General features: G+C 47.9%; 1 protein-coding gene across 1 annotated transcript in view; it reads left to right on the top strand.

The window, feature by feature from the left end:
* SUCLG2 (succinate-CoA ligase GDP-forming subunit beta) overlaps positions 1 to 1,627 on the top strand; it is a 475,764-nt gene extending 474,137 nt beyond the window's left edge. Inside the window, exon 11 of the mRNA XM_063940931.1 lies at positions 505 to 1,627. Within this exon, the coding sequence (XP_063797001.1) occupies positions 505 to 620 (116 nt within the window). The 3' untranslated portion in view covers positions 621 to 1,627. The remainder of the gene's footprint in view (positions 1 to 504) is intronic.
* The last annotated feature ends 24,515 nt before the right edge of the window (positions 1,628 to 26,142 follow it).

Here is a 26,142-nt window from a genome sequence, read left to right as displayed (position 1 = left end):
GTCAATTCCGGGACCGGACAGGCTGAAGTGATCGCAGCGGCTGAGTAAGTTCAGAGCTACTCAGAAGCCGCACAAAAACTTTTTGCACAGCTCCCCTGCACAAACGATCGCACACATGCCATGCTAAAATACACTCCCCTATAGGTGGCGACTATCTGATCGCACGGCTGCAAAAAACTGCTACCGTGCAATCAACTTGGAATGACCCCCCCATGTTACTATGTATGTTCTATGTTATAATATGAAATACTGTAACAGACTTCTTTGTCTTTAACTGATCTTTGTGTCATATTAAAGCTTTCTTTGTAGGAAGTGGGAATTAGCTGTGTTTTCAGCAAAATAAAAAGTGTTGTTGTTTTTTTGCCATTTCATTATCTTTTTATATGTTTGATTGTACATTATATTTATGAAAGCACAATTAAGAAATAATCTTTGAGAGCCGAGCATTAGTCCAGGTGAATGGGGATGTGAATGTAATGACTGTTCGTTCTTTTTCCTATCAAGGGACAAATGTCAACGAGGCGAAACGAATCCTGAGTGAGAGCGGCCTGCCCATCACCTCTGCCAGTGACCTGGATGATGCTGCCAAGAAGGCTGTCGCCAGCATTCGGAAGAAATAAAAGACTTCACCAGACAACAGATACTTGGAATAGACCTAGTAACCTCTAACAGTGAATGTATCAGAGTATTTTATGGAAATATCAGGGACAAATTAACTATTCATATATCATTTCTAAACTATATATTGAATACAATAGTAATGATTTTCCAAAAAGCTGCTTTTATACCATTTTTCCAATTTTTCATGTTTTATTATAGTATGAAGTCGGCAGAATATATGTAGACAAACTATTTTATATTACACATAAAACACAATTGCATAGATATAGGCATTGTACAGCAGCTGCATTTTGCTATTTTCTCTTTTTGTCAGAATAGAGTGTACAGCTCCTATTACAATTCAGTTCTTTCTTATGGGAACACATACAAGTACAGTATTCTGACTAAGGGGTATATTTACTAAAGGTTGGGTTTTTAAGTACACCAGTTCTCCGTGGTTTGGAGGGATGGATTTAAAAGGGAAATAGTAATGCAGACAAAAGCATGCTTGTTTTGTGTGTATTGCTATTGCCCTTTTAAATCCAGCTTCAAAGTCGAACTTTAGTAAATTTACCCCAAAGAGTCCTAAATGAATGTAAAACGCGTAGAAACGGTAGCAGCTTGTTGCCTGCTGCCTCGATGTGTGCTATATTAGTCGTTCCAAATATTCAGCCTTTCAGTTGATTGATTGAAAATTAACTGGGTAACTTATTACAAACTAGGCAGAATCACATATTTTGGTTTTTTTTTTTCTTCCATAGTAAATAAATGGGTTTTGATTCTTACATATTTCAGCCTTTTTAACAAAAAAGTGTCCTTTCTCATTATTGCTTTGTTCTCAGATTTCCACCAATAATATAAAACATTTATTGGTGATTTATGTGTTTGTCAGATTCAAGTGCTCTGTAAAGATATACTGTATGTGTATTTTTTAATTATATTTACCATATCATTCATATACTGTATTGAGAAGCCATGTGCGTATCATTGTGGGTTTGCTTCAACGTATAAATGATTCGTCCTTAAACCTTGTGTCCTTACTTCATTTTCTGTGTTTAACATACACCTGCAACAATAAATGAATTTGTATGGACTCTTGTAGCTCTGGCTGGTTCATCGTAAATTAAGTGTGCAGTATACTGTGCATGGACTGTACAATATGTCAGGCTGAAACATACATACCTACTCATGGGCCTGGTGCCCCCACATCAGTACAAAAGTTCTACCTGTTAATCATGATCAAACTTTCAGTGGTGGAATCAAACAGGCGACCGGCCTTGTGCGGTGATCATGTTAGTGCTCAACACCCCCCCACTACCACCACCTACCTCAACGCCCATTCATAAATACAGAACCCTAATGCTATATTCACTTAGGGGTCTATTTACTAAGCCTTGGATGGAGATAAAATGGATGGAGGTAAAGTCCCAGCCAAACAGCTTCTAACTGTCATGTCACAGGCTGTGTTTGAAAAATGGCAGTTAGGAGCTGATTGGCTGGTACTTTATCTCCGTCCACTTTATCTCCTTTCAAGGCTTAGTAAATAGACACCTTCATTTGGTTGATGTCATCATTGCATGGTGAAGTTTGTTTTGTGAATTTCTGGCCCTACTACAACTTTAAGCCTCCAAACTACAAACCCAAAGTCCCGTATTATAATCACAATTCGTAAAACTCCCCAAGCAAATTAATTAATGGGCACCTGGGAAATTAGGCTAAGCAGTCTATCTTCTCTTTTTTCCAATATTGATCTAATGCCAGAACAGCAACTGGGCTTATGGACTAGCAGCATACATTGATAAATGTGTATATCTATCTATCTCTCAGCGCCAGGAATTTAAAAAAAAAAAAAAAAGCCAATGAGGAATCTCTGCTAGCTTTATATTTTCTCTTTTTGTCCTGGGGAATTAGCGAACAAGAATTGGGGGCGGTTATGTCTCTAAGCCTATGAGCATTCAGAAATCAACTCATGAAAAAAAAGCATAGTCTGTGTATAAAATCTGTGTTATTTCCTAGTGGCAAAGGAGTTATCTTGTTTTTGTAGGGGCTGTCACTAGACAGAAGGGAAGCATTTGACTTACTAACAAATGATTGCAATATTTTGGAACCAACATTCCCTGGATTAGTACATAGGGGGTCATTCCGAGTTGATCGCTAACTGCATTAGTTCGCTGTGCAGCGATGAGGCAAAAAAATGGCAGTTCTGCGCATGCGTGACGTACTATTACAATGGCTGATGTAGTTTCACACAGGGTCTAGCAAAGCTTTTCAGTCGCACTGCTGACCGCAGAGTGATTGACAGGAAGTGGGCGTTTGTGGGTGTCAACTGACCGTTTTCAGGGAGTGTTCGTAAAAACGCAGGCGTGCCAGGAAAAATGCAGGCGTGGCTGGGCGAACGCAAGGCTGGTTTGTGACGTCAAAACAAGAACTGAATAGTCTGAAGTCATCGCAAGCGCTGAGTAGGTTTTGAGCTACTCAGAAACTGCACAAAAAAACTTTGTAGCTGCTCTGCGATCCTTTCGTTCGCACTTCCGCTAAGCTAAAATACACTCCCAGTGGGAGGCGGCATAGCGTTTGCACGGCTGCTAAAAACTGCTAGCGAGCGATCAACTCGGAATGACCAACAAACTTGGCTAACTGTGGAGCTTGATCAATGTCCAGTCACTAAACTGATACTAAAAATGCAATTGCTTATGGTGGGTCGTTGCACCACACTAGTCGGCAGCACAGAAACCAGAGTCTTGCAGTCTCCTAGTGAACAGAAAATGTTCTGTACAGTTTAATGACTCAGTACAGTACAGTTCACATCACTATAAAGCTTTGCATTTTGTGCTTTCTTGCTGTACTGTAAGCACACCCTGCCGTCCATCTACGGTATGATTTCAGAAGTTTTATGGGAAGGGGGAGGAAATACTTTTTATTTCTCTGACGTCCTAGTGGATGCTGGGAACTCCGTAAGGACCATGGGGAATAGCGGCTCCGCAGGAGACTGGGCACAAAAGTAAAAGCTTTAGGACTACCTGGTGTGCACTGGCTCCTCCCCCTATGACCCTCCTCCAAGCCTCAGTTAGATTTTTGTGCCCGAACGAGAAGGGTGCACACTAGGTGGCTCTCCTGAGCTGCTTAGTGAAAAAGTTTAAGTATAGGTTTTTTATTTTCAGTGAGTCCTGCTGGCAACAGGTTCACTGCACCGAGGGACTAAGGGGAGAAGAAGCGAACTCACCTGCGTGCAGAGTGGATTGGGCTTCTTAGGCTACTGGACATTAGCTCCAGAGGGACGATCACAGGCCCAGCCATGGATGGGTCCCAGAGCCGCGCCGCCGGCCCCCTTACAGAGCCAGAAGACAGAAGAGGTCCGGGAAATCGGCGGCAGAAGACGTCCTGTCTTCAATAAGGTAGCGCACCGCAGCTGTGCGCCATTGCTCTCAGCACACTTCACACTCCGGTCACTGAGGGTGCAGGGCGCTGGGGGGGGGGGCGCCCTGAGACGCAATAAAAACACCTTAGCTGGCGAAAAATACATCACATATAGCTCCTGGGCTATATGGATGCATTTAACCCCTGCCAGTTTTTCCTTAAAAAAGCGGGAGAAAGGCCGCCGAGAAGGGGGCGGAGCCTATCTCCTCAGCACACAAGCGCCATTTTCCCTCACAGCTCCGCTGGAAGGACGTCTCCCTGACTCTCCCCTGCAGTCCTACACTACAGAAACAGGGTAAAACAAGAGAGGGGGGGCACTAATTTGGCAGATTAATCAATACAGCAGCTATATAAGGGAAAAACACTTATATAAGGTTATCCCTGTATATATATATATAGCGCTCTGGTGTGTGCTGGCAAACTCTCCCTCTGTCTCCCCAAAGGGCTAGTGGGGTCCTGTCCTCTATCAGAGCATTCCCTGTGTGTGTGCTGTGTGTCGGTACGTTGTGTCGACATGTATGAGGAGGAAAATTGTATGGAGGCGGAGCAATTGCCTGTAATAGTGATGTCACCCCCTAGGGAGTCGACACCTGACTGGATGGTCTTATGGAAGGAATTACGTGATAGCGTCAGCACTTTACAAAAGACTGTTGACGACATGAGACAGTCGGCAAATCAGTTAGTATCTGTCCAGGCGTCTCAAACACCGTCAGGGGCTCTAAAGCGCCCGTTACCTCAGATGGTCGACACAGACCCAGACACGGACACTGACTCCAGTGTCGACGGTGAGGAAACAAACGTGTTTTCCAGTAGGGCCACACGTTACATGATCACGGCAATGAAGGAGGTTTTGAACATTTCTGATACTACAAGTACCACAAAAAAGGGTATTATGTGGGGTGTGAAAAAACTACCCGTAGTTTTTTTCTGAATCAGATTAATTAAATGAGGTGTGTGATGAAGCGTGGGTTTCCCCCGATAAAAAACTGCTAATTTCTAAAAAATTATTGGCATTATACCCTTTCCCGCCAGAGGTTAGGGCACGTTGGGAAACACCCCCTAGGGTAGATAAGGCGCTCACACGCTTATCAAAACAAGTGGCGTTACCGTCTCCTGATACGGCCGCCCTCAAGGAGCCAGCTGATAGGAAGCTGGAAAATATCCTAAAAAGTATATACACACATACTGGTGTTATACTGCGACCAGCAATCGCCTCAGCCTGGATGTGCAGTGCTGGGGTGGCTTGGTCGGATTCCCTGACTGAAAATATTGATACCCTGGACAGGGACAGTATATTATTGACTATAGAGCATTTAAAGGATGCATTTCTATATATGCGAGATGCACAGAGGGATATTTGCACTCTGGCATCAAGAGTAAGTGCGCTGTCCATTTCTGCCAGAAGAGGGTTATGGACGCGACAGTGGTCAGGTGATGCGGATTCCAAACGGCATATGGAAGTATTGCCGTATAAAGGGGAGGAGTTATTTGGGATCGGTCTATCGGACCTGGTGGCCACGGCAACGGCTGGGAAATCCACCTTTTTACCCCAGGTCACCTCTCAGCAGAAAAAGACACCGTCTTTTCAGGCTCAGTCCTTTCGTCCCCATAAGGGCAAGCGGGCAAAAGGCCACTCATATCTGCCCCGGGGAAGAGGAAGGGGAAAAAGACTGCAGCAGGCAGCCTCTTCCCAGGAACAGAAGCCCTCCCCCGCTTCTGCCAAGTCCTCAGCATGACGCTGGGGCCTTACAAGCGGACTCAGGTACGGTGGGGGGTCGTCTCAAGAATTTCAGCGCGCAGTGGGCTCACTCGCAAGTGGACCCCTGGATCCTGCAGGTAGTATCTCAGGGGTACAAATTGGAATTCGAGACGTCTCCCCCTCGCCGGTTCCTGAAGTCTGCTTTACCAACGTCTCCCTCCGACAGGGAGGCGGTATTGGAAGCCATTCACAAGCTGTATTCCCAGCAGGTGATAATCAAGGTACCCCTCCTACAACAGTGAAAGGGGTATTATTCCACGCTGTTTGTGGTACCGAAGCCGGACGGCTCGGTGAGACCTATTTTAAATCTGAAATCCTTGAACACTTACATACAAAGGTTCAAATTCAAGATGGGGTCACTCAGAGCAGTGATAGCGAACCTGGAAGAAGGGGACTATATGGTGTCTCTGGACATCAAGGATGCTTACCTCCATGTCCCAATTTGCCCTTCTCACCAAGGGTACCTCAGGTTTGTGGTACAGAACTGTCACTATCAGTTTCAGACGCTGCCGTTTGGATTGTCCACGGCACCCCGGGTCTTTACCAAGGTAATGGCCGAAATGATGATTCTTCTTCGAAGAAAAGGCGTCTTAATTATCCCTTACTTGGACGATCTCCTGATAAGGGCAAGGTCCAGGGAACAGTTAGAGGTCGGAGTAGCACTATCTCAAGTAGTACTACGACAGCACGGGTGGATTCTAAATATTCCAAAATCGCAGCTGATTCCGACGACACGTCTGCTGTTCCTAGGGATGATTCTGGACACAGTCCAGAAAAAGGTGTTTCTCCCGGAGGAGAAAGCCAGGGAGTTATCCGAGCTAGTCAGGAACCTCCTAAAACCAGGCCAAGTGTCAGTGCATCAATGCACAAGGGTCCTGGGAAAAATGGTGGCTTCTTACGAAGCGATTCCATTCGGCAGATTCCACGCAAGAACTTTTCAGTGGGATCTGCTGGACAAATGGTCCGGATCGCATCTTCAGATGCATCAGCGGATAACCCTGTCTTCAAGGACAAGGGTGTCTCTCCTGTGGTGGTTGCAGAGTGCTCATCTTCTAGAGGGCCGCAGATTCGGCATTCAGGACTGGGTCCTGGTGACCACGGATGCCAGCCTGAGAGGCTGGGGAGCAGTCACACAGGGAAGAAATTTCCAGGGCTTGTGGTCAAGCATGGAAACGTCATTTCACATAAATATCCTGGAACTAAGGGCCATTTACAATGCCCTAAGTCAAGCAAGGCCTCTGCTTCAGGGTCAGCCGGTGTTGATCCAGTCGGACAACATCACGGCAGTCGCCCACGTAAACAGACAGGGCGGCACAAGAAGCAGGAGGGCAATGGCAGAAGTTGCAAGGATTCTTCGCTGGGCGGAAAATCATGTGATAGCACTGTCAGCAGTGTTCATTCCGGGAGTGGACAACTGGGAAGCAGACTTCCTCAGCAGACACGACCTTCACCCGGGGGAGTGGGGACTTCACCCAGAAGTCTTCCACATGATTGTGAACCGTTGGGAAAAACCACTCACCACTGTGGAATTAAAATATCTCACATGGAAAGTGGTAATGCTGTTAGCCCTGGCTTCAGCCAGGCGTGTCTCAGAATTGGCGGCTTTATCCTATAAAAGCCCTTACCTAATTTTTCATACGGACAGGGCAGAATTGAGGACTCGTCCTCAATTTCTCCCTAAGGTGGTTTCAGCGTTTCACTTGAACCAGCCTATTGTGGTGCTCCTGCTTCTAAGCAGACTATTGCTCGTTGGATTTGTAGTACAATTCAGCTTGCACATTCTGTGGCAGGCCTGCCACAGCCAAAATCTGTAAAAGCCCATTCCACAAGGAAAGTGGGCTCATCTTGGGCGGCTGCCAGAGGGGTCTCGGCTTTACAACTTTGCCGAGCAGCTACTTGGTCAGGGGCAAACACGTTTGCTAAATTCTACAAATTTGATACCCTGGCTGAGGAGGACCTGGAGTTCTCTCATTCGGTGTTGCAGAGTCATCCGCACTCTCCCGCCCGTTTGGGAGCTTTGGTATAATCCCCATGGTCCTTACGGAGTTCCCAGCATCCACTAGGACGTCAGAGAAAATAAGAATTTACTTACCGATAATTCTATTTCTCGTAGTCCGTAGTGGATGCTGGGCGCCCATCCCAAGTGCGGATTGTCTGCAATACTTGTACATAGTTATTGTTACAAAAATCGGGTTATTATTGTTGTGAGCCATCTTTTCAGAGGCTCCTCTGTTATCATGCTGTTAACTGGGTTCAGATCACAGGTTGTACGGTGTGATTGGTGTGGCTGGTATGAGTCTTACCCGGGATTCAAAATCCTTCCTTATTGTGTACGCTCGTCCGGGCACAGTATCCTAACTGAGGCTTGGAGGAGGGTCATAGGGGGAGGAGCCAGTGCACACCAGGTAGTCCTAAAGCTTTTACTTTTGTGCCCAGTCTCCTGCGGAGCCGCTATTCCCCATGGTCCTTACGGAGTTCCCAGCATCCACTACGGACTACGAGAAATAGAATTATCGGTAAGTAAATTCTTATTTTTAGTTGTTAACAATGCTGAAGTCAAGATTATGGGCCTGCGAGATACTGCCATGGGCATGATTATGGCGAGTTAGCATGTATTATTCAAGCGGCAGCCTGGATTTCTAAATTGTTGCTGCTGTAAAAAATGGTATCCGGACTCGGGGTCAACACCCATTGGTCGACGGTGACTAGGTCGACACTAGAAATAGGTCGACACGACCATTCGGTTGACATAAACAAGATCGACATGCAAAAAGGTTGACATGAGTTTTTAACTTTTTTTCTTTTTTTGAACTTTTTCATACTTTACAATCCACGTGGACTACGATTGGGAACGGTAACCTGTGCCAAGCGCAGCGAGGCACCTTGCCCGAAGCATGGCCAGTGGACACAGTGCACTAATTGGGGTTCCCGGTCACTTTACGAAGAAAACAACACCAAAAAAACATGAAAAACTCATGTTGACCTTTTTTCATGTCGTCCTTGTTTATGGCGACCTAATGGTCGTGTCGACCTATTTCTAGTGTCGACCTAGCCACTGTCGACCAATAGGTGTCGACCTAGACACTGTCGACCCTGAGTCCCATACCCGTAAAAAATATGCGCTAACTCAATTGTATTGCCGGTGTTCCTGCATTTCACAGGTTACTGCATAAGGCCCTATAAGTGTTCTTTTCTTTGTTTGGGTGGAGGGGCTGCCTACTGTATGTGCTTCAGTTTATTCAAATATCAATTCTGGGGGGTGTCCTTTGTATATTAATAGCCTAACAGAACCCAGGTTCAGGGGGAGCAGAACAGCAGAGATACAGTGTGAGCATTCGTTCTCCAGTGTTTCCGACAAAACACACTGTGACATTTCAGTGCTGTAACACAATATTATAGGAGGAGGGGGCTCTCACCGAGATTCTGGGTCTTTCCATCATAAACTGATAATTGAGCCTTGGGCAAGGGAAATCTGTCACACTTAATAGAGTCCTATACAAGGTACTGTATCTGTGTTTTATGCCAGGAAAGGGCAGCATGTAAGCTATACGGGAAACATATGCCGCCTGCGCTGTGTCTGTCATTTGTTACTCTTCCTGAGAGGACACATTCTGAAAGCAGAACTAGGTCGATTGGAAAATGAAATGCCTGCTTTACTGTGAAGAGAAGCAAGGTTATTTTCCTCCGTATAATTGTGTAAGCCGGCAAACAGTTTTTTTTAGTTTTTCCTTTTTTTGTGGGCAAAAATAGAAGGTTAGCAGGTAGATGACAGGATGATTAATTGCCTGTAAGTTAAACCGGGAAAGGGGCTTAGGAGGATCAAGTGCATGAGCTTTTATATCATGTGAGCTACAGAACAAGATAATACCGCAACACAATCTCCTTGTAATTGTCAGGGTGGGAAGCAGACAGCAGGCTCCTTTATAATGCCAGTTTTGTGCATGGAATTCAAAACACATGGTAAAGGTATAACGGGCCTAATTTAGATCTGATAGGTTAGCGCTCAGATAGACGCCGCCCAGACAGTAAATACCCGCCCCGTGCAAGTCTGCGTACGCCGGGCGAAAAGGCTAGCCAGCTGCAAATCTGTTCTCAACTCACTCACCATCTAATGTTTTCTCCAGTCTGTTCGTAGGCCAGGACCTACTCCTACAGTGCGATACAAACAGGCTGATCGGGCCGGAGCTGACGTCACACACCCTCCCTGAAAATGCTTGGGAACGCCTGTGTTTTTCCTGACACTCCCAGAAAATGTCCACTCCCCCAAATGTCTGCTTCCTGTCAATCAGCCTGCGTTCGCCTAGCTATCAAGAAAGACGCAGGATATTTTCGCGGTTTGGCCTCACACCTGCGCATCATGATCCGTACGCACGTGCAGTCATTCGATAATCAGCAATCAGCTCTGAATTAGGCCCAATATTCTAAGTAGTTGCCCGTCTTAAAGGCAACACTCTCCGGTATAAGGTTAACAATGAAGCTGATTGGACAACCACAGTGGCTTGTCCAATTTGTTTCATCAATTACCTTTTAACATACTTTCTCTGACGTCCTAAGTGGATGCTGGGGACTCCGTCAGGACCATGGGGAATAGCGGCTCCGCAGGAGACAGGGCACAAAAGTAAAAGCTTTAGGATCAGGTGGTGTGCACTGGCTCCTCCCCCTATGACCCTCCTCCAAGCCCCAGTTAGGTTTTTGTGCCCGGCCGAGAAGGGTGCAATCTAGGTGGCTCTCCTAAAGAGCTGCTTAGAGTAAAAGTTTTATTAGGTTTTTTATTTTCAGTGAGTCCTGCTGGCAACAGGCTCACTGCAACGAGGGACTTAGGGGAGAAGAAGTGAACTCACCTGCGTGCAGGATGGATTGGCTTCTTAGGCTACTGGACACTAGCTCCAGAGGGACGATCACAGGTACAGCCTGGATGGGTCACCGGAGCCGCGCCGCCGACCCCCTTGCAGATGCTGAAGAGAGAAGAGGTCCAGAAATCGGCGGCTGAAGACTTCTCAGTCTTCATGAGGTAGCGCACAGCACTGCAGCTGTGCGCCATTGCTCTCAGCACACTTCACACCAACGGTCACTGAGGGTGCAGGGCGCTGGGGGGGGCGCCCTGGGCAGCAATGAAAGTACCTATACTGGCTAAAAATACATCACATATAGCCTCTGGGGCTATATGGATGTATTTAACCCCTGCCAGGTTGTCAGAAAAACGGGAGAAGAAGCCCGCCGAAAAGGGGGCGGGGCCTATTCTCCTCAGCACACAGCGCCATTTTCCCTCACAGAACTGCTGGTGGGAAGGCTCCCAGGCTCTCCCCTGCACTGCACTACAGAAACAGGGTTAAAACAGAGAGGGGGGGCACTTATTTGGCGATATGATTATATATTAAGATGCTATAAGGGGAAAACACTTATATAAAGGTTGTCCCTGTATAATTATAGTGTTTTGGTGTGTGCTGGCAAACTCTCCCTCTGTCTCCCCAAAGGGCTAGTGGGGTCCTGTCCTCTATCAGAGCATTCCCTGTGTGTGTGCTGGGTGTCGGTACGTGTGTGTCGACATGTATGAGGACGATGTTGGTGAGGAGGCGGAGCAATTGCCTGTAATGGTGATGTCACTCTCTAGGGAGTCGACACCGGAATGGATGGCGTATTTAGGGAATTACGTGATAATGTCAACACGCTGCAAGGTCGGTTGACGACATGAGACGGCCGGCAAACAAATTAGTACCTGTCCAGGCGTCTCAAACACCGTCAGGGGCTTTAAAACGCCCATTTACCTCAGTCGGTCGACACAGACACAGACAGGGACACTGACTCCAGTGTCGACGGTGAAGAAACAAACGTATTTTCCTTTAGGGCCACACGTTACATGTTAAGGGCAATGAAGGAGGTGTTACATTTTTCTGATACTACAAGTACCACAAAAAAGGGTATTATGTGGGGTGTGAAAAAACTACCTGTAGTTTTTCCTGAATCAGATAAATTAAATGAAGTGTGTGATGATGCGTGGGTTTCCCCCGATAGAAAATTATTGGCGGTATACCCTTTCCCGCTAGAAGTTATGGCGCATTGGGAAACTCCCCTTAGGGTGGATAAGGCGCTCACACGCTTATCAAAACAAGTGGCGTTACCGTCTCCAGATACGGCCGCCCTCAAGGAGCCAACTGATAGGAGGCTGGAAAATATCCTAAAAAGTATATACACACATACTGGTGTTATACTGCGACCAGCGATCGCCTCAGCCTGGATGGGCAGCGCTGGGGTGGCTTGGTCGGATTCCCTGACTGAAAATATTGATACCCTTGACAGGGACAGTATTTTATTGACTATAGAGCATTTAAAGGATGCATTTCTATATATGCGAGATGCACAGAGGGATATTTGCACTCTGGCATCAAGAGTAAGTGCGATGTCCATATCTACCAGAAGATGTTTATGGACACGACAGTGGTCAGGTGATGCAGATTCCAAACGGCACATGGAAGTATTGCCGTATAAAGGGGAGGAGTTATTTGGGGTCGGTCCATCGGACCTGGTGGCCACGGCAACAGCTGGAAAATCCACCTTTTTTACCCCAAGTCACATCTCAGCAGAAAAAGACATCGTCTTTTCAGCCTCAGTCCTTTCGTCCCCATAAGGGCAAGCGGGCAAAAGGCCAGTCATATCTGCCCAGGGATAGAGGAAAGGGAAGAAGACTGCAGCAGGCAGCCCATTCCCAGGAACAGAAGCCCTCCACCGCTTCTGCCAAGTCCTCAGCATGACGCTGGGGCCGTACAAACAGGTGCGGTGGGGGGTCGTCTCAAGAGTTTCAGCACGCAGTGGGCTCACTCGCAAGTGGACCCCTGGATCCTACAAGTAGTATCCCAGGGGTACAGATTGGAAATTCGAGACGTCTCCCCCTCGCAGGTTCCTGAAGTTTGTTTTACCAACGTCTCCCTCCGACAGGGAGGCAGTATTGGAAACAATTCACAAGCTGTATTCCCAGCAGGTGATAATCAAAGTACCCCTCCTACAACAAGGAAAGGGGTATTATTCCACACTATATTGTGGTACTGAAGCCAGACGGCTCGGTGAGACCTATTCTAAATCTGAAATATTTGAACACTTACATACAAAGGTTCAAATCAAGATGGAGTCACTCAGAGCAGTGATAGCGAACCAGGAAGAAGGGGACTATATGGTGTCCCTGGACATCAGGGATGCTTACCTCCATGTCCCAATTTGCCCTTCTCACCAAGGGTACCTCAGGTTCGTGGTACAGAACTGTCACTATCAGTTTCAGACGCTGCCGTTTGGATTGTCCACGGCACCCCGGGTCTTTACCAAGGTAATGGCCGAAATGATGATTCTTCTTCAAAGAAAATGGACGATCGCCTGATAAGGGCAAGGTCCAGAGAACAGTTGGAGGTCGGAGTAGCACTATCTCAAGTAGTTCTACGACAGCACGGGTGGATTCTAAATATTCCAAAATCGCAGCTGTTTCCGACGACACGTCTGCTGTTCCTAGGGATGATTCTGGACACAGTCCAGAAAAGGGTGTTTCTCCCGGAGAAGAAAGCCAGGGAGTTATCCGAGCTAGTCAGGAACCTCCTAAAACCAGGAAAAGTGTCAGTGCATCATTGCACAAGGGTCCTGGGAAAAATGGTGGCTTCTTACGAAGCGATTCCATTCGGCAGATTTCACGCAAGAACTTTTCAGTGGGATCTGCTGGAAAAATGGTCCGGATCGCATCTTCAGATGCATCAGCGGATAACCCTGTCTCCAAGGACAAGGGTGTTTCTTCTGCGGTGGCTGCAGAGTGCTCATCTACTAAAGGGCCGCAGATTCGGCATTCAGGACTGGGTCCTGGTAACCACGGATGCCAGCCTGAGAGGCTGGGGAGCAGTCACACAGGAAAAAAAAATTCCAGGGAGTGTGATCAAGTCTGGAGACTTCTCTCCACATAAATATACTGGAGCTAAGGACAATTTACAATGCTCTAAGCTTAGCAAGACCTCTGCTTCAAGGTCAGCCGGTATTGATCCAGTGGGACAACATCACGGCAGTCGCCCACGTAAACAGACAGGGCGGCACAAGAAGCAGGAGGGCAATGGCAGAAACTGCAAGGATTCTTCGCTGGGCGGAAAATCATGTGATAGCACTGTCAGCAGTGTTCATTCCGGGAGTGGACAACTGGGAAGCAAACTTCCTCAGCAGGCACGACCTCCACCCGGGAGAGTGGGGACTTCATCGGGAAGTCTTCCACATGATTGTGAACCGTTGGGAAAGACCAAAGGTGGACATGATGGCGTCCCGCCTGAACAAAAAACTGGACAGGTATTGCGCCAGGTCAAGAGACCCTCAGGCAATAGCTGTGGACGTTCTGGTAACACCGTGGGTGTACCAGTCGGTGTATGTGTTCCCTCCTCTGCTTCTCATACCCAAGGTACTGAGAATTATAAGACGTAGAGGAGTAAGAACTATACTCGTGGCTCCGGATTGGCCAAGAAGGACTTGGTACCCGGAACTTCAAGAAATGCTCACAGAGGACTCATGGCCTCTGCCGCTAAGAAGGGACTTGCTTCAGCAAGTACCATGTCTGTTTCCAAGACTTACCGCGGCTGCGTTTGACGGCATGGCGGTGGAACGCCGGATCCTAAGGGAAAAAGGCATTCCGGAAGAGGTCATTCCTACCCTGGTCAAAGCCAGGAAGGAGGTGACCGCACAACATTATCACCACATGTGGCGAAAATATGTTGCGTGGTGTGAGGCCAGGAAGGCCCCACGAAGAAATTTCAACTCGGTCGATTCCTGCATTTCCTGAAAACAGGAGTGTCTATGGGCCTCAAATTGGGGTCCATTAAGGTTCAAATTTCGGCCCTGTCAATTTTCTTCCAGAAAGAATTGGCTTCAGTTCCTGAAGTCCAGAAGTTTGTCAAGGGAGTACTGCATATACAACCCCCTTTTGTGCCTCCAGTGGCACTGTGGGATCTCAACGTAGTTCTGGGATTCCTCAAATCACATTGGTTTAAACCGCTCAAATCTGTGGATTTGAAATATCTCACATGAAAAGTGACCATGCTGTTGGCCCTGGCCTCGGCCAGGCGAGTGTCAGAATTGGCGGCTTTGTCTCACAAAGCCCATATCTGATTGTCCATTCGGACGGGGCAGAGTTGCGGACTCGTCCCCAGTTTCTCCCTAAGGTGGTGTCAGCGTTTCACCTGCACCAGTTTATTGTGGTACCTGCGGCTACTAGGGACTTGGAGGACTCCAAGTTGCTAGATGTTGTCAGGGCCCTGAAAATATAGGTTTCCAGGACGGCTGGAGTCAGGAAAACTGACTTGCTGTTATCCTGTAGGCACCCAAAAATCTGGGTGCTCTTGCTTCTAAGCAGACGATTGCTAGTTGGATGTGTAGTACAATTCAGCTTGCACATTCTGTGGCAGCACTGCCACAGCCAAAATATGTAAATGCCCATTCCACAAGGAAGGTGGGCTCATCTTGGGCGGCTGCCCGAGGGGTCTCGGCTTTACAACTTTGCCGAGCTGCTACTTGGTCAGGGGCACACCCTGGCTGAGGAGGACCTGGAGTTCTCTCATTCGGTGCTGCAGAGTCATCCGCACTCTCCCGCCCGTTTGGGAGCTTTGGTATAATCCCCATGGTCCTGACGGAGTCCCCAGCATCCACTTAGGACGTCAGAGAAAATAAGAATTTACTTACCGATAATTCTATTTCTCGTAGTCCGTAGTGGATGCTGGGCGCCCATCCCAAGTGCGGATTGTCTGCAATACTTGTACATAGTTATTGTTACAAAAATCGGGTTATTATTGTTGTGAGCCATCTTTTCAGAGGCTCCGCTGTTATCATGCTGTTAACTGGGTTCAGATCACAAGTTGTACAGTGTGATTGGTGTGGCTGGTATGAGTCTTACCCGGGATTCAAAATCCTTCCTTATTGTGTACGCTCGTCCGGGCACAGTATCCTAACTGAGGCTTGGAGGAGGGTCATAGGGGGAGGAGCCAGTGCACACCACCTGATCCTAAAGCTTTTACTTTTGTGCCCTGTCTCCTGCGGAGCCGCTATTCCCCATGGTCCTGACGGAGTCCCCAGCATCCACTACGGACTACGAGAAATAGAATTATCGGTAAGTAAATTCTTATTTTCCAACTGTCCCAATTTTGGTGGGACAGTCCCCTTTTTCCTGGACTGTCCCACCCGCAGTGTCCTGTGGGTGGGGCAGTTTCGAGTCGTCCTATCGCTGCTCTGTGTCTCTATTCATTGGAGAGAGGGACTTTGATCTTGTCCAGCAGCTCACGAGCAATGGTCATGATAATGTCGATTATCTTTACAGGAATAAAAGCTATACCTTAAACACACCATCAATACACTTTAAACCTTTAGCCGCTGCGGCCGCTATACTTAGTTCACACTCTACGCACCTTTTACGCTATGTCCGCAAATAGCGTAAAAGTACAGTGTACGGACTTTGCGTACACACGCCGCGCTGACGGTACAAAGTACACTCAGCGCGTACACACCCAGAGATACACTTAAAACCTTCTACAGCAATGCAATAATAACAATAATAATACACTTTAAACCTTAGCAGGGCAATGAGCACACGACACCAATTGTGATCAACCGCTGGGTTCCGACACCACAGTGGATTATTTCTGAAAGGGGGGTTACAATACAAATTATACACTACAATACAGACAATATATATAACAGAATAATGGCTACAGTCAATGTACATACGTGAGAATATTCGCGTGCGCTTCCTGGTCCAGTCCTCCGTAATCAAATAGATAACGTTGTGAGTCTAGTGTCTGGCCGCTCTGCAGCAGGCTTTATTTATACAAGTCTTCCAAAAGCAATACAATGGATACTGTAATCCCTTTGTCCATTGGACACAGGGATGCACCTTTACAGTACAGGAGAGGTCATAGGTTGATTTGAAAAGGTAGGCGATGTCTTTCTCAACTGTTCTTGTGGGTGGTCTCCTCTGGATTCCCGCCGCATACATAATATACAGTAAATAAGGGTTTTATACTAAACTTTGGAAGCTGGGCAATCTTGTGTTATTGTAGCGTGGCTACTGTCTCACCTTTAAACTAAACGAACTATTGTGTAATTTGTACTTAGCGACCGTATTCTTACGCAATTTGCGTAAACACGCGACCGTGCTTACGCCGCGTGTGCAGTTCCGTACCTTGTCCGAGACACGTGTACAAAACCGTACGTCCGCAATAGCACAAATCATACAATTTCTATAAATGTGAGCAATATTAACTATAATTGCTCACTTAACACGCCACACAGTTCCTCTGTATAAACCTTTATAACTAGGCCAGACTGCGTTTGTGTTTTACACTTACTTCCTTTGTTTATATTACAAATCTAGTAATCTGAATGTTATGGCAACAATGTGGGAGAGTATGCACAGGGTATGGGTGTACGCTTTTGTTGTGTACGCATTTGGCGACAAAAATAAATTCACAGATTTTAAATAGCTTTTTTCCTGCTTACCTTACGAGTTCTTACCAGCATCCCTACAAACCATACAGAGCAGACACCATCTAATCAGCAATTAAGTAGGGTTTTCAGTATATCCACCGACCAAGAAAAGGATACGTAGGATCCCCCGTCCACCCTTATGCTGATAGATTATGTCTGCTTGTGACCTGTTAAGCAGTAAAAATGTGGAAAATCGGACGATGCCCCCAATTGATAGTGTCGATTATCTTTACAGGAATAAAAGCTATACCTTAAACACACCATCAATACACTTTAAACCTTTAGCCGCTGCGGCCGCTATACTTAGTTCACACTCTACGCACCTTTACACTATTTGCGGACAGAGTCCCGTACAGTGTACGGACTTTGCGTACACACGCCGCGCTGACGGTACAAAGTACTCTCAGCGCGTACACACCCAGAGATACACTTAAAACCTTCTACAGCAATGCAATGCAATAATAACAATAATAATACACTTTAAACCTTAGCAGGGCAATGAGCACACGACACCAATTGTGATTAACCGCTGGGTTCCGACACCACAGTGGATTATTTCTGAAAGGGGGGTTACAATACAAATTATACACTACAATACAGACAATATATATAACAGAATAATGGCTACAGTCAATGTACATACGTGAGAATATTCGCGTGCGCTTCCTGGTCCAGTCCTCCGTAATCAAATAGATAACGTTGTGAGTCTTGTGTCTGGCCGCTCTGCAGCAGGCTTTATTTATACAAGTCTTCCAAAAGCAATACAATGGATACTGTAATCCCTTTGTCCATTGGACACAGGGATGCACCTTTACAGTACAGGAGAGGTCATAGGTTGGTTTGAAAAGGTAGGCGATGTCTTTCTCAACTGTTTTTGTGGGTGGTCTCCTCTGGATTCCCGCCGCATACATAATATACAGTAAATACAGTTTATATCTATATTCTGCTTCTGCACATAACTATCCGCAGGAACATGCGATCTTCCGCAGACCAACACCGGAATGTTTCCCTTAAAATACCCTACAGCTGGATACCAAATACCACCTTATTACCTTAGTCTGTCCCCTCTTATCCTGTAAAGGTGAATCCCTTTGTTCTGCAACCATTTAAACAGCTATAACTTTCTGATGTGGTGCAAGGAGACTATGTGTACATTGTGCACTACTTGGATTAAATATGTAATGTGTTCTGATGGCCCTCCATGCGTACACAAACTCTGCCGTAAATACCCATACGATGCGCAGGACCGCGGGAGCGACCATACGCAGAGTGCGTACATGTGCACGCACTGCAGAACAAGTGTACGCGCAGTGGGCATGTGTGTGCAGTTTATACGTGCTGTGTGTTCTTCAATATTTTTCGACTTTGACAGTCATGTCCCCACAGTGAGAAAAACGGGGGAGTGACTTGTGTTCGCAGCATTATCTAAGATACCACGTCACCTAGCCGTGAGGCCACACCCCTAATTTTGGGCATGCTCCTGTGGTGCACGCTGGGGTGTCCCTCTTCCCTACCAAAGTTGGAAGGTATGTTCTAATGAACATTCCAAAATGTAGCTACAGTAGGTGAGGCTATATTAGTGTTGGGAGCATGTCCAAGATCTCGCCAGGATCAAGTGCAGACCAGGGGAGTAACTAGTCATTTGTGGGGCCCCTAAGCAATATATGTAATGGCCCCATGTTTTGCCCAATGGCAAAAAAAAGATCATATAGAAACATGGGATAGACTAGAAAGACAGGCCGCCAATTAGATGGGGGCCCCGTAGCAGCTGCACCGATGGTAGTTATGGCCATGCCGGCATTTGGTGGAGCTACTGCAAATGTGAGATTCCAGTAGACAGACGCTGTAAGTTGCAGATACAGGATCTGTATACGTCATTTGGTAAGTTTAGTCAAGTGGCCCTTCCCCTTTTCAAGCAAGCATATCCGTTATAAGCCTCAACCTTTGCTTGAAAAGTGTGGAATCTTCAATGGAATTTATTGGTCTTATATCTTGCTTTAGCTTAAGTATAGTATATCTGTCCCTGCATTACGAGTCCCTCTGTATCTGTCCCGCATTATACAGGGTCGCTCGCTTTTGAGGAATATATTAGTCTCCGCAGCCTCGGTTAGACCTGCCCATTGTCAGTGATGTCTGACAGAACATCAGAATGAATGAGCTCCAGTCTGATCTGCCACCAGTCTGTCCCTGTACTACCGAGTATCAGAGACTGCAATGACATGTAAGTAACATGTAGGGAGAAGTGAGGGAGGCTACCGCTTGTTCCTTTTTGTTGCGCGTGGGTGTTTTTTCATAGTACGCTTTTTTTCAGGGAACTTGCATTGCCTACGTTAAGGTGAGCCATGACAGTCGATGGAGGTGACATGTAGAGTCAGTGAAAGTTCAGAAAGTGCATTTTATGGTCATGTTGACGTGAATTAGACAAAATGCAGCCTAAAAGTTTAACAGAGGAAGGGGCCCATGTGTATTCTCCAAGTGCCTCGCCCCCTCTCTTGCCGGCACATGTCCCAAGTACACTTTGGCTCTGTGCCATAGTATACTGTGCTATGCCAATCTCAGGGAACATGTGGTCTGTACCATTTCCCCCACGAATTCTACAGTGCCAACATTGAGGTATTATGAATGGGTGTGCACATCATAGACACGCCCACGGTCTGGCGGGTGTGGACTTGCTGGTGCTAAAACTCTGAAGCAAGTTGATGATGACTGCTACAGGCCACATCTGGTTGGTTTAATGCATCCAAGTCACGCCCATTGATGTAAATGAAATAAAATTTCTGAAAGCAAGATAACATTGTACTATGGACTTAATTCAGCATGAAACGCTGCTCTGACAGTGTTCGCGTACTGAAGCCCTCTACAGTGTGCGCAAGCGCATAAGCCGCACTGCTCGTGCACACACAGTGAGATGTGCGAACAACTCTGACTGACAGGCAGAGGTGTTTGTGGGGCGGAAGGGGGCATTGCTGCAGTGTTTTAGGGGAGCGGTCCAGACAACATAGGCGTGTCCAGACCGTTTCTGGGGTGGGCCTAAACATGGCGAGCTGTCGTCTGCCTTAGCAGCTGGCTGCGTAGGCAGAGGGCAACCCTAAACATGAGAGAGCATGTTTGTGGTGGGGAGCAAGAACGGGCATGCGAGGAGCACTTGCCCTGTGCCCCTGCCCCCCCCCCCCCCCCGCCCCCGGGGTAAAGGGTTGTAGATGTGTGATTTATTGCACATCTACAACCCATGCTGAATTAGGCCTGAATACCTATTTCTGCTGCGGGGTACACTCGGCTCCACAAGGGTAGACATTAAGGGGTAGAGTAGGATCTTGATCCGAGGCACCAACAGGCCCAAAAGCTTTGACTGTTCCCAGAATGCATAGCGCCGCCTCCTCTATAACCCCGCCTCCCTCCCTGCACAGGAGCTCAGTTTTGTAGTTAGTGCTGCAGATAGCAGGCACTTAACAGAGGGGCTGCTCCTGGCAGCCCTAAGAAGAGCTTATTTCTGAAGAAAAGTGAAGACCACAAGGGCTGCAGCAGAGTTTAGATGTCAGGAGACATTCCCTGCTGCAGCTCCATCACTCCCCAGCGGCGCTGTACACTCCCGTGTCCTGGTTGCCGGGTAACTACAGCAGGAGGCTCCGGTTTTCTTCTCGTTAGACACAAACGGCTGGGGCTCTCCAGGATCGCGTGGCCACACTTCGGGAGGTGGTAAGTGGGTCCCGTTCGTGGGACCCACGCTTTATCGCTATCCGGCGCGGTCGGTGGGAGGCCGGCCGCGCGCGCTGGCGTGGACACTGTGACAGTACAGGCGACCCCACTAGGCCACCAGGGCGTGGGCACAGGTCAGTTTCTCTTATAAACCGTTTTATACAAGCCCATAGTACCGATGGTTATGTCCAACAGGGGGGATAGGGCTTAGACCTGTAGCCCCAGCCCCAGGGCGCCATTTACAGTAAATGTTCCCGCCCTGGAGCTGCATATCTCTCTCTCCCTCACTCCCAGTCAGTGTTTGGGTGCCATTTCTCTCAGCTACACTGCTCCTGGGACTGCTTGGGCAAATCCTCCTTTGTAAAGCCCCCTGACAGTCAGCGCTGTGCCTTTACAAGACACTTAAGTATTCTACATGTCGTTTAGACAGTGATAGTTAAGAAAGAGTGCATTTGGTCAGGGTTATTTGGTACAATTTCCCTGTGATATACATCCAGTCTTTACTGTGCAGTGTTATATATTGATTACATAGCTATATATAAGCTAGTCCAGTGCAGTATTATTGCTTGTCATAACGTCTGCATTGTACAAACTGTGACTATATGTGTGCGCATTGGCCTGCTGTGTAACTTCCATTTCGTGTCTCTCACTCAGCTTGCTATCCCTATATTCTGTAACCTGTGGGGGCTAGGTGCGTCAGATTTATTAGAATATAATATAGGATATTCACAAGATATACTTTTATTGTATTTTTCTCTGTGATTTTAGTCACCGTATCTCTCTCGATTCCCTGTTTGTGCTGACTACACTGCGCAGGGGTTTGGGTAAGAGGTATTGTGCTGCTGCCAATTTGTACTGTGTTACCTTATACTGCAAGTTATAACATGTCTGCTTATGAGGGTAACGGTTCTGGGGCTGAACACATTGGCAGTTGTGCTGAAGCCGCAGATACCTTTGAGGAAAATATAGCAGCTGAGGGCTCTGGTTCTGGGGGTTCCTTGCCCCCCAGTGGGACTGTTACAACGGGAGTCTAGAATGACCCACCGTGGGCTACTGTCTCCACACTACTGAATACGCTAGTTACTAAACTAACGCCTCCTATGGGACCTCCTATGCCGGTCCAACCGTATATGGTCCCCGCGGTTAATCCGCCGTGGGCAGATAACTTGTCCGCTCAGTTAAAGAAATTGAACCAGTCACTGACTACTAAAAAGTCTGACCCTCGCTCGCCTAAAACCAAGGGGTCCTCTAAGCGGGCCATTACTTCCTCACAATCCACTGCTGTCACTGACACCTCGTCTGATGAAGATGGCGTTTACACTGACACCACAAATTCTGACACTGATAATACTGATGGGGATAGTAGTTCACAAGTGGATGTTCCTGATGTATTGGAGGCTATTAAGTTGATTCTACAAATTACGGATGATCCAGAGCCATCCGTTCCTCCTAAGAAGCCAGATAGATTCAAGCATCAGAAGGTGGTTAAACAAGTTTTACCTCATTCTGATCACCTGGTTGATATATGTCAGGAATCCTGGGAAAATCCAGGTAAGAAGTTCGTGCCTCACAAAAAGTTGCTTCCTCGCTGTCCCCTCACGCCAGAGCTGTCTAAAAATTGGGAGACACCTCCTCCAGTGGATTTGCATGTGGCAAGGATGGTGGTTTCCTCAGCTCTACCTGTCACTACTGTCACGTCTCTGAAAGAGCCTACGGATAAACGTGTGGAGGGTTGCCTGAAAGCGATCTACACCCTCACGTGTGCTGCGCAACGGCCCACTATTGCAGCGACATGGGCTGCAGAAGCAATTGAAGCGTCGGCCTAAGAGTTGGAAGCTGAAATCTCTTCTGACCATGCTAGACGATGCTTGTCATATATTGTCACAGCTTCTCACTATATTAAAGAGGCGGCTTCTGATGCCGGTGTTCTGGCAGCCAAGGCTTCTACTACGTCAGTCCTGGCTCGCCGGATATTGTGGCTGAGATCCTGGTCTGTGGATCTGGATTCTAGAAAAACCCTGGAGGTACTCCCTTTTAAGGGAGATATCCTGTTCGGAGAGGACTTAAATAAGATAGTGGCTGATTTGGCTACTGCCAAAACAGCCTGTCTGCCAAGTACTGCTCCTTCTGTGACGAAGGCTAAAAGTACTTCCTTTCGTCCTTCAGGTAAAGCAAAAGGACAGGCATACCAAAAACAGGCCCGCACTTCCAAACCTGGTAAATCAAAACCCAAAAGAGCCTGGGCTGCCCGTCAGGCAGCTTCCAAGACCAATAAGCCTGCCGTATGACGGGGCGGGCCTCCCCCTGGGGGACCCCAGTGTGGGGGGCCGGCTTCTAGGGTATACCCAGGAATGGTTGAAGACCACTTCAGATGCCTGGGTACGGGAAGTCGTCACTCGAGGTTACGCCATAGCATTCAAAAACCGTACCCCTCATCGATTTTGCCTGACAGACGTCCCTTCGGACCAGACAAAGGCAAAGACTCTTCATTTGGTGGTACAGACCCTCCTGGAAACAGGAGTGGTAGTACAGGTGCCCCTTGCTCAGAGGGGCCAGGGGTACTATTCTCCGCTGTTTCTAGTCCCGAAACCGAATGGGTCCTCTCGGCCCATTCTCAACCTCAAGGCGTTGAACAAGTTTGTGAGAATCTCCAAGTTCCATATGGAAACCCTTCACTCTATTGTTCTGGCCTTGGAACCTGGGGATTATATGGTCTCCCTGGATATACAGGATGCTTACCTGCATATTCCTATAGCAGTGTCGCATCAGCAATACCTGAGGTTTGCGGTTGGCAACCTCCATTACCAGTTTCGGGCGTTACCTTTTGGTTTAACCACGGCTCCGCGAGTCTTCACCAAAGTTATGGCGGTGATGACGGCGGTACTCTGCCGTCAAGGGCTCAGGATCCTACCATATCTGGACGACTTGTTGATCCTGGCAAATTCCTCAGAAATTCTCCAACGTCACCTAGATCTGACTGTCCGGTTTCTGCAAGCCCATGGGTGGCTCATCAACTGGAAGAAATCCTCCCTGGTCCCTGCTCAGAGCATGGTGCACCTGGGAGCGTTCTTGGACACTCACAACCAACGGTTGTTCTTGTCTCAGGAGAAAGTCCTGAAGCTTCAGGATAGGATTCGTTGCTTCTTCTCTCGTCCGCAAGTGTCGATACATGCGGCGATGCAGGTGCTGGGCCTCATGGTGTCGGCATTCGACATGGTGGAGTATGCTCAAGAGACTGATCCTGGCCAAGTGGGATGGCCTGCCTCACCGGATCAGGTCTCACATGATCTCATTGACTCCGGAGGTCCGCCTGTCACTGGCCTGGTTGCTCCAGGACCAACGATTGTGCAGGGGTCGTCCCTTCTGGATACCCGACTGGGTCCTGTTGACAACGGATGCCAGCCTAAGGGGTTGGGGCACGGTGTTGGAGCAACACTTCCTTCAGGGTCGGTGGACCAAGGAGGAGTCTCACCTCCCGATCAACATTCTGGAATTGCGGGCGGTCTTCAACTCATTGAACCTGGCCCAGCATTTAATACAGAACCGTCCTGTTCAAGTACAGTCGGACAATACCACCACAGTGGCTTACATAAATCATCAAGGTGGCACTCGAAGCCGCTTGCCAATGAAGGAAGTCTCACGGATTCTTCAATGGGCGGAACGCCATCTACCGGCCATATCGGCAATATTCATTCTGGGAGTCCTGAATTGGGAAGCAGGCTTTCTCAGTCGTCAGGACGTACACGCCGGAGGGTGGGGCCTCCATCCAGAAGTATTTCAACTCCTAGTGGAAAGGTGAGGCCTTCCAGACGTGGATCTGATGGCGTCTCGACACAATCACAAGGTTCCGGTCTTCGGAGCAAGGACAAGGGATCCTCACGCAGCACTCGTGGATGCGCTGACGGTGCCATGGAAGTTTCGGCTGCCGTACGTGTTCCCTCCAGTGTCACTCCTGTCCAGGGTAATTCGGAAGTTCAAGCAGGAAGCAGGAATCCTGCTTCTCATAGCTCCAGCGTGGCCCAGACGGCACTGGTTCTCAGACCTTCAGAGCGTCCAATTCTACTTCCACAGCGCCCAGACCTCCTCGTTCAGGGCCCATGTGTCCACCAGGACCTGGCCCGGCTGTCGTTGACGGCGTGGCTCTTGAAGCTTCCGTCTTGAGGGCTAAAGGGTTTTCTGAGGAGGTCATTCAAACTATGTTGCAGGCCCGGAAACTGGCTTCTGCTCGGATTTACAATAGGGTCTGGTACTCTTACTTTGTTTGGTGCGCATCTAACAATTATGACGCTTCCAAGTTTAGTACAGCCAAGCTTTTGGCTTTTCTTCAGCAGGGCCTAGACCTTACCTGATGTTCATACCTTTACTCAGGGTGTGTTGCGTATCCAACCTCCATATGTCCCGGCTGTGGCTCCTTGGGATTTGTCGTGGTTTTGGAGGCATCGCAAGAGTCTCCACTTGAACCTCTTGCTTCAGCTGATCTTAAGTGGCTTTCCCTTAAGGTGGTGTTTCTGCTGGCTATTGCCTCTGCTAGAAGGGTGTCGGATTTGGGTGCCTTATCTTGTAGTTCCCCATATCTGATATTTCACCGTGATCGGGCGGTTCTTAGGACTCGTACCGGATATTTACCTAAGGTGGTTTCTTCGTTCCACCTTAATCAGGAGATAGTGGTTTCGGCCCCTCTCTCTCCTGACTTGTCTTCCAAAGAGAGGTCTTTGGATGTGGTACGGGCTCTCTGTATCTGTGAAGAGAACTGCATCTATTAGGAAATGTGATTCTCTCTGTGTTTTGTTTGGTTTTCACAAACGTGGCTGGCCTGCTCACAAGCAGACTGTGGCCAGATGGATTAGAATGGTGATTGCGCATACGTATGTGAAGGCTGGTCTGTCAGCTCCTGCTCACATTACGGCCCATTCTACTCGGTCTGTTGGACCTTCTTGGGCGGCCCGCCGTGGTGCGACCCTTGAACAATTGTGCAAGGCGGCTACGTGGTCCTCAGTGAACACGTTCATAAGGTTCTATGCCTTCGATACTGCCACTTCCCAGGATGCTTCCTTTGGGCGCCGGGTTCTTGTGACCACTACAGTGCGTCCCCTCCCATAAGGAACTGCTTTAGGACATCACCAATGTCTGTCCTTATGGAGCCCAGTGTACCCCTCAGCAGAAAACGAGATTTATGGTAAGAACTT

The sequence above is a fragment of the Pseudophryne corroboree genome, chromosome 9 (assembly GCF_028390025.1).
Source record: "Pseudophryne corroboree isolate aPseCor3 chromosome 9, aPseCor3.hap2, whole genome shotgun sequence".
In the NCBI taxonomy this organism is placed as follows: Eukaryota; Metazoa; Chordata; class Amphibia; order Anura; family Myobatrachidae; genus Pseudophryne; species Pseudophryne corroboree.
This window is presented reverse-complemented; position numbering and strand designations above follow the sequence as displayed.